Genomic DNA, 9,605 nt, shown 5'->3' on the forward strand with positions numbered 1-9,605 from the left:
AGTTAGACTTGCCATCTCTCTTGTGAAACCTCAACAATTTACAAAATTAATAAATATGAAACTAGGTTTAGTCTTTAGTCATTTTTTAATAGCCATGTCATCCACTTGTAAAGCACAAAGAGGAAAAAGAATCCTTTATCCATGTGTAATACAAACTCAGAAATTTTCAACCGCCATTGAATTCTCTGTAGGATTTCCCTAGGCAGAACAGATAATCACACTCTTTCACCTTTCTATAAAGACCTAAGAAATATAAATAGATCCATAAATAGTTCATATAAATAGAGATTTTACCTGTTAAATAATAAAATTATCAAGTCTGGAATCTGGTCTTAAAAAAGTACAAAATAAGGCATGTAATTCATTAAAATGGAAACTTTGGCCCCCAAGTTATCTCAGGGTCTATTAAATACATAAATAACTTAAAGCCCTTAAAAAAGCACAATAAAAAGCAAAGTGGTACTCAGTGAAAACTTTCATCTTTGGGGAGAGGGAAGGCTCATTCAGATTTTATCTCTGCACAAAAGTGTTACCTCTGAAACTTCAATTGGATGAACTAGTTTAAGAACCCTAATGAGTTTAGTCAGAAATGGGGCTGGGTCTACTTTCCCAGAAAGTCTGCTCTGGGGAGCTGGGATTAGATCAGAAGCTCTTAAGCCACATGGCGAACAATAGGGGTGACACAGGTGCAGCCCACAGCCACCAGCATCTTCTCTAGCCGGAAGGAGTGGGGGCAGTGCTGCGACTCCCTTCGCAGAACCAGGATCTCTTGCTGGATGGGGACGGAGTTCATGTGGTAGTTTATGTTCCCTTCATTATTGACACAGCCCAAGTGGCGGCACTTCGCCTCCCAGATCACAGAGGGGTATCTCTCAGGGTCCTCATTGCGGCTGTAAAGAAGACAAAAGCAAGGGAGGAAGTGAATACCTGGTAAAGCAGGAAGGAAATCAGACAGGAATAAATGAAGGGAGGCAAATTCACAGGGTGACAAAAGATAGGCATTGCAAATTCTTGAAGTATTGCTAGTCTGAAAAAGTAGTTTGGGGAAAACTTGGAGTTGTAAGCATATGAAATGTTACAGAAAAGAATGATCCATTTTTCCCAATTTCTTTGAACACCAAACCAAATAAGATAGACTGAGACTGCAGAGGGAATTTCAGTTTGATACAAAGGACAATTTCTTAGGGTCTGTTTAATAGAGAAAGGCCAAGGGAATCATCTAAGATTATGAGAGCCATTAATCTGATTTATTGAAGACTGTCTTTGAAGCAGGGAATTTTATCTGAAAGCACATTCATGGGAGAAAGCCCAGATCTGACACGAAGGATTGGAATCTCTATAACCTTCTCTTCCCTCTCTTCTCCAGCTGAGTGAATGACTTGTTTTGGCTTTTGAACTGACTTATTTGAACTGTTCTTAGTAATGGGAGGAGAAGAAACCACAGTCAGGTGAATCTATAGTCATCACATAACTGAGGCTTATTTGCATGAAATCAAAGCACTATAATCCATTTTGTATTTAGTCCTAATGGGGTCTAAATATTGGTTGTATTAAGGTCATGGCAAATATAATAGGTCTGTTGGTGATATAGATAAAGACTATATAACTCAAAAAGGGGTGGAAATATTCAACATGATATTTTTCTTCACTGGGATTCAAACTATGTTATTCCACTGCTAATCTGACAAAAAAAGGCACAAAAATCCCAGTTAATTACTAGTTACTTTCAACAAATCATCTTAATGGTAGGTCTGGTAAAGAAAATTCAAGCATTAATCCTCTATGATAAATTTCCATTTTTAGGGCAGCCCGGGTGGCTCAGGGGTTTAGCCTCCCAAAGTGTGATCCTGGAGACCCGGGATCGAGTCCCACGTCGGGATCCCTTCATGGAGCCTGTTTCTCCCTCTGCCTGTGTCTGTGCCCCTCTCTGTGTCTTTCATGAATAAATAAATAAAATCTTTAAAAAAATTTCTATTTTTAAAAAATAAATTAATAGATTTGGGGTATCATAAATATTAGAATAATGACCACCATTAATTTGAGTGGGTTTTTGGTGTTGGTGACACTGAGATCTAATGGATAGGTATTATGGGGGAGAGGTGGTCCTATGCTCTATCAAAGAAGTCTATCGAATAAAGTTTGAGAATCCTTGCTTTGCACAATGGCCATTCCAGATGTGATTGATGATTTTGAGTAAAATAATCCTCAAGGTGACTTAACTGTCAATCTGATGCATAAAAGATAGAACAACACAGAGATTTTTATCTGGGGCCATTACGTACTGCAGATTCCAAGGTGAGGTAGATCGGTTGTAGTAATCTGAGGGCCTTCTGGAGTTCGTATTCCGGTTAAGGATATTTAGATTGACCTTCACATGCTGAGGAAAGTTCTTGTCCTCAGTATTTCGGCATCCTGGATTTTGTGGGAATGCTATTCCTGCCTTTATGATAGCCACCAGGCTCAACAGCAGCAACAGTGACTGGAACTGAATGAGAAGGAGAGGTAGGAGATTGAATTAATGTATGGTTTTTGTTAACAAATTGTGCCGATCACTGTATTGTTAATCATAGAGAACGTACAGTCTGTAATAAATTTTCAGATCAGTAAGATGAAAAACTGGTTATATGACCAATTATATATAATAATGTTATAGACCATGGAGTGTTTACCAGTCTTAAACATTCTCCTTTCAACTGAGGAGAGATACCTTTTTTATTGGTTGGCAGTAATCTTAGTAAAAATGACAAGTCATCATTCTGTCGGTACATGGATCTCTGTCAGGCCATTAGATTAAAATGGCTTTGGTTTTCTGAGAGAAAATGTCCTCCTATATCATTTATCTCTGTCCTAGCATTCTTGAAGTCCTATGTGAACCCAAATGCTCACCTTAGAAGAAAGGCCTGAAGAAAATTCATGTCACATCACATCAGTATTCATGCAAGAAATGCTGGGCAGACGTTCCACCCCAAACTGATCCCCCCCCTTACAATTTAATAGTGAAACCTGCAAATTCCAAAGATAAAGAGAAAATTCTTAAAGCAGCAAGAGACAAGAGATGCCTAGCTTATATGGCGAGAAATATTAGATTAACAGAAGACCTCTCCACAGAGAACTGGCAGGCCAGAAAGGGATAGCAGGGTATATTCAGAGTACTAAATGAGAAGAACATGCAGCCAAGAATACTTTTTCCAGCAAGGCTCTCATTCAGAATAGAAGGAGAGATAAAGAGCTTCCAAGAGGGCAGCCCAGGTTGCTCAGTGGTTTAGCGCCGCCTTTAACACAGGGCATGATCCTGGAGACCCAAGATAGAGTCCCACGTCGGGCTTCCTGCATGGAGCCTACTTCTCCCTCTGCCTGTGTCTCTGCCTGTCTCTCTCTCTGTGTTTCTCATGAATAAATAAGTAAAATCTTAAAAAAAAAAAGGGCTTCCAAGGCAGGCAGAAACTGAAAGAATATGTGACCACTAAACCAGCTCTTCAAGAAATATTAAGGGGGAACTCTGTAAAAGAAAGAGGACACCCAAAAAAATACTTCACAAAAACAGGGGCTGAATAGGTATTATGATGACACTAAATTCATATCTTTCAATAGTAACTCTGAATGTGAATGGGCTTAATGATCCCATCAAAAGATGCAGGGTTTCAGAATGGATAAAAAAAAGCAAGGCCCATTTATTTGCTGTCTACAAGAGACTCATTTTAGATCTCAGGACACCTACAGCCTGAAAATGAAAGGTTGGAGAACCATTTACCATGCAAATGGTCCTCAAAAGAAATCAAGGGTAGCAATCCTTATATCAGATAAATTAAAGTTTCTCCTAAAGACTGTAGTAAGAGATGAAGAGGGACTCTATATCATACTTAAGGGATCTATCCAGCAAAAGGACCTAACAATCATGAATATTTATACCCTTAATGTGGGAGCTGCCAAGTATATCAATCAATTAATAACCAAAGGAAAGACATACTTAGATAATAATACACTAATACTTGGAGACTTCAACACGGTTATTTCTGCAAATGACAGATATTCTAAGCACAACATCTCCAAAGAAACAAGAGCTTTAAATGATACACCAGACCAGATGGATTTCACAGATATTTACAGAACTTTACATCCAAAAGCAACTGAATACACATTCTTCTCAAGTGCACATGGAACGTTCTCCAGAATAGACCACACACTGGGTCACAAATTAGGTCTCAACTGACACCAAAAGATTGGGATTATCCCCTGCTTATTTTCAGACTATAATTCTTTGAAACTTGAACTCAATCAAGAAGAAATTTGGAAGGAACTCAAACACATGGAGGTTAAAGAGCATCCTACTAAAAGATGAAAGGGTCAACCAGGAAATTAGAGAAGAATTAAAAAGATTCATGGAAACTAGTGAGAATAAAGATACAACCATTCAAAATCTTTGGGATACAGCAAAAGCAGTCATAAGAGGGAAATACATGGCAATACAAGTATCCCTCAAAAAATTGGAAAAATCTCAAATACACAAGCTAACCTTGCACCTAAAGGAACTGGAGAAAGAACAGCAAATAAAACCTACACCCAGCAGAAGAAGTGAGATAATAAAGATTCGAGCAGAACTCAATGAAATAGAATCTAGAACATATCAACAAAACCAGGAGTTGGTTCTTTGAAAGAATTAATAAGCTAGATAAACCATTAGCTAGCCTTATTAAAAACAAAAGAGAAAAGACTCAAATTAATAAAATCACGAATGAACAAGGAGAGATCACAACCGATGCCAAGGAAATGCAAACGATTTAAAAAACATATTATGAGCAGCTATATGCCAATAAATTAGGCAATCTAGATGAAATAGACACATTTCTAGAAAACCACAAACTACCAAAACTGGAACAGGAAGAAATAGAAAACCTGAACAGGCCAATAACCAGGGAGAAAATTGAAGCAGTCATCCAAAACCTCCCAAAACACAAAGTCCAGGGCCAGATGCCTTCCCAGGGGAATTATATCAAACGTTTAAAGAAGCAACAATACCTATTCTACTAAAATTGTTCCAAAATATAGAAAGGGATGGGATACTTCCAAACTCGTTCTATGAGGCCAGCATCACCTTAATTCCAAAACCAAAGACCCCACCAAAAAGGAGAATTATAGACCAGTATCCCTGATGAACACAGATGCAAAAATTCTCAAAAAGATACTAGCCAATAGGATCCAACAGTACATTAAGAAGAGTATTCACCATGACCAAGTGGGATCTCCCAAGGATGCAAGGCTGGTTCAATACTTGTAAGGCAATCAACATGATAGATCATATCAACAAGAGAAAAAACAAGAACCTCTCAATAGATGCAGAGAAAGCATTTGACAAAATACAGCATCCATTCCTGATCAAAACTCTTCAGAGTATAGGGATACAGGGAACAATCCTCAGCATCTTAAAATCCATCTATAGAAAGCCCACAGCAAATACCCTTCTCAATGGGGAAGCACTGGGAGCCTTTCCCCTAAGATCAGGAACATGACAAGGATGTCCACTCTCACCACTGCTATTCAACATAGTGCTAGAAGTCCTAGCCTCAGCAGTCAGGCAACAGAAAGAAATAAAAGGCATTCAAATTGGCAGAGAAGAAGCCAAACTCTCCCTCTTTGCAGATGACATGATACTGTACATAGAAAACCCAAAAGACTCCACCCCAAGATTGCAAGAACTCATAAGCAATTCGGCAGTGTGGCAGGATACAAAATCAAAGCCCAGAAATCAGTGGCATTTCCATACACTAACAATGAAACTGAAGAAAAAGAAATTAAGGAGTCAATATCGTTTACAATTGCACCCAAAAGCATAAGATACCTAGGAATAAACTTACCCAAAGAGATAAAGGATCTATACCCTAAAAACTACAGAGCACTTCTGAAAGAAATTGATGGAGACACAAAGAGATGGAAAAACATTCTATGCTCATGGATTGGAAGAATAAATATTGTGAAAATGTCAGTGTTACCCAGGACGATTTACATGTTCAATGCAGTCCCTATGAAGATACCATGAACTTTCTTCAGAGAGTTGGTACAAATCATTTTAAGATTTGTGTGGAATCAGAAAAGACCCCAAATAGCCAGGGGAATATTGAAAAAGAAAACCATAGCTGGGGACATCACAATGCCAGATTTCAAGTTGTACTACAAAGCTGTGATCATCAAGACAGTGTGGTACTGGCACAAAAACAGACACATAGATCAATGGAACAGAATAAAGAATCCAGAAATGGGCCCTCAACTCTGGTCAACTAATATTTGACAAAGCAGGAAAGACTATCCACTGGAAAAAGGACAGTCCTTTTAATAAATGGTGCTGGGAAAATTGGACATCCACATGCAGAAGAATGAAACTAGACCACTCTCTTACACTATACACAAAGGTAAACTCAAAATGGATGAAAGATCTACATGTGAGACAAGAATCCATCAAACTCCTAGAAGAGAACACAGGCAACACCCTTTTTGAACTTGGCCACAGTAACTTCTTGCAAGATACATCTACGAAGGCAAGGGAAACAAAAGCAAAAATGAACTATTGGGACTTCATCAAGATAAGAAGCTTTTGCACAGCAAAAGACACAGTCAACAAAACTAAAAGACAACCTACAGAATGGGAGAAGATATTTGCAAATGACGTATCAGATAAAGGGCTAGTATCCAAGATCTATAAAGAACTTATTAAACTCAACAGCAAAGAAACAAAACAATCCAATCATGAAATGGGCAAAAGACATGAACAGATATTTTACAGAGGAAAACATAGACACGGCCAACAAGCACCTGAGAAAATGCTCCGAATCACTTGCCATCAGGGAAATACAAATCAAAACCGCTATGAGATACCACCTCACACCAGTGAGAATGGAGAAAATTAACAAGACAGGAAAAAACAAATGTTGAAGAGGATGTGAAGAAAGGGGAACCCTCTTGCACTGTTGGAATGTGAACTGGTGCAGCCACTCTGGAAAATTGTGTGGAGGTTCCTCAGAGTTAAAAATAGACCTGCCCTACGACCCAGCAATTGCACTGCTGGGGATTTACCCCAAAGATACAGATGCAGTGAAAGACCGATGAGACACCTGCACCCCAATGTTTATAGCAGCAATGTCCACAATAGCCAAACTGTGGAAGGACCCTGGTGTCCATTGAAAGATGAATGGATAAAGAAGATGTGGTCTGTGTATACAATGGAATATTAATCAGCCATTAGAAATGACAAATACCCACCATTTTCTTCAACATGGATGGAACTGGAGGGTATTATGTTGAGTGAAGTAAGTCAATTGGAGAAGGACAAACATTATATGGTCTCATTCATTTGGGGGAATATAAAAATTAGGGAAAGGGAATAAAGGGGAAAGGAGAGAAAATGAGTGGGAAATATCAGAGAAGGAGACAGAACATGAGGGATTCATAACTCTGAGAAATGAACAAGGGGTAGAGGAAGGGGAGGTGGGCGGGGGGATAGGGTGACGGGGTGACAGGCACTGAGGGGGGCACTTGGCAGGATGAGCACTGGGTTGTATGCTATATTTTGGCAAATCAAACTCCAATAAAAATATACAAAAAATAAAGATACTTTACTCTAAACCATAGTTACATGTGTATCTATTAGCATAAGTAGGTTTGGCATATAAGACTATGGTATAATAGGAGCACCTGAGTGGCTCAGTAGGTTCAGTGTCTGACTCTGGATTTTGGCTCAGGTCATGATCTCAGGGTCCTGAGATTGAACCCTATGTTGGGCTCCATGTTCATTGGGGTTTCTGCTGGAGATTCTCTCCCTCTCTTTTTGCCCCTCCCCCATCTCCCTTCTAAAATAAATAAATAAATCCTTTTTAAAAAGGCTGTGGTATAATAATAGAATAATGGAAAGGAAAATCAGTGCTGCAATTAGTTAAATTCTCAAGGATACTGTCCTATTTTATTAGGGAATAAAGAAAAATGCTGTGGGAGAATTATATTAAGTCCCTTGTACTCAGAAAAGCAGATTTTCAATAAACAATCTTTCTCACTGCACAGCATCATGTGACACTTCTCATGTGGTTTAGCCTTAATCTAGCTATCTTTCAGTTTTCATCTCATCTTTCAAACTGATGTATATCAGTTCTTGAAAATGCTATAAAATGACAAGTATCTACCAAAGCTTTTGTTTCCTATCCTGTGTATGCAGCATTCTTGGATCTCCATAGTTACAATCCAGAATATCAAGCCTGCAGTCCAAAAACATTATCTGGTCTAAATCAACAAAAGCATTGCATATTAGTGTAGGACTCACCATGGATGAAGTTGTCACCAGAGTCATTGTAGTTTCTCCCAATTGACTGGAGATGGATGAGCTTGTGTCTGTTGCGAAATGGACAAAGTGTAGCGCTATCTTCTCCGTTTTTATAGGACTTTGCTCCTCTGTGGTCACTTACGTTGACGTGTTGAAGTGGGTTCAAGGATGACACCATTTTAGTTCAAAGTTCCATCCTCAAATGAGGTCAGAGAAATTTCCTTTCGTGATGGGTAAAGAAGAAAACGTAGCTGGCTCAGGTTTGAATATCTCTTGAGATGGGGGAATGCAGGATTGAGAATTACGATGCCTGGGACACTGGACAAAAGTCACTTTTGTGTTCATTGCAGCTCTGCCATTCATTACACATGCCCTTGGGTACCTCATTATCTTGAGGTTCAATTTCCATTTTAATAGAGTGAGTTTTTGGGGCACCCAAACTCAAACTGAGATGGCTCAGTGGTTGAGCATCTGCCTTTGGTTCAGGTTGTGATCCTGGGGTCCTGGGATCGACAGAGACAGAAAGAGAGAGAGAGAGATTGAGAGGGAGAGACCATAAGCAGGCAGAGCAGGAGTGAGAGCAGGAGAGGGAGAAGGAGACTCCTCACTGAGCAGGGAGCTTGATGTGGGTTTCGATCCCAGAACTCTGAGATCATGACCTGAGCCAAAGGCAGATGCTTTTGAGCCACCTAGGTGCACTATTCTACAGCCTTTTTAAATAAAAAATAACAATAGTCTGTCTCAGTATAGGAAGAGGCCCTGTGCCATCATTAGTGATCAATATGTGTTAACATTTGAGGTGATGGCTATCCAAAGATGTGCATGCCATTTTATTTAATGCCATGAACGTCAATAGTAAAACTCCTTTTCTCTTGATTTTTTAATTTTTTTAAATTTAAAAATATTTTTTATATAAATTTATTTTTTATTGGTGTTCAATTTGTCAGCATATAGAATAACACCCAGTGCTCATCCCGTCAAGTGCCCACCTCAGTGCCCATCACCCAGTCACCCCCACCCCCCCACCTCCCCTTCCACCACCCCTTGTTCGTTTTCCAGAGTTAGGAGTCTTTCATGTTCTGTCTCCCTTTCTGATATTTCCCACTTATTTTTTCTCATTTCCCCTTTATTCCCTTTCACTATTTTTTATATTCCCCAAATGAATGAGACCATATAATGTTTGTCCTTCTCTGATTGACTTATTTCACTCAGAAAATACCCTCCAGTTCCAATGGATAAAGAAGATGTGGTCTATGTATACAATGGAGTATTACTCAGCCATTAGAAATGACAAATACCCTCC

At 39.1% G+C, this 9,605-nt stretch overlaps 1 protein-coding gene across 2 annotated transcripts; it reads right to left on the reverse strand.

Moving 5' to 3' along the window:
- Positions 1–652: 652 nt before the first annotated feature.
- On the reverse strand, positions 653–8,329 carry IL17A (interleukin 17A). Of its 2 annotated transcripts, none has more exons than XM_077902638.1 (3): positions 8,303–8,329; positions 2,283–2,479; positions 653–890 (listed from the first exon to the last, which is right to left on the reverse strand). In XM_077902638.1, exons 1-3 carry the CDS (start codon positions 8,327–8,329, stop codon positions 653–655), a joined length of 462 nt encoding a protein of 153 aa, XP_077758764.1. The 2 variants fall into 2 exon arrangements, with proteins under 2 accessions (XP_077758764.1, XP_077758763.1); XM_077902637.1 differs by having other exon boundaries at positions 2,283–2,485.
- Between the last annotated feature and the right edge of the window lie 1,276 nt (positions 8,330–9,605).

The sequence above is a fragment of the Canis aureus genome, chromosome 7 (assembly GCF_053574225.1).
Source record: "Canis aureus isolate CA01 chromosome 7, VMU_Caureus_v.1.0, whole genome shotgun sequence".
NCBI classification, from domain to species: Eukaryota; Metazoa; Chordata; class Mammalia; order Carnivora; family Canidae; genus Canis; species Canis aureus.

Bases quoted from the DNA above. Each gene is read 5' to 3' on its own strand.
- IL17A (XM_077902637.1), bottom strand. From the start codon at position 8,329: ATGACTCTGGTGACAACTTCATCCATG. The intron at 2,486-8,302 runs GTGAGTCCTACA...CTTCTCATTCAG, and splicing joins TGGTGACAACTTCATCCATG to TTCCAGTCACTGTTGCTGCT. The intron at 891-2,282 runs GTACGTAATGGC...TCTTCTTTACAG, and splicing joins ACCTCACCTTGGAATCTGCA to CCGCAATGAGGACCCTGAGA.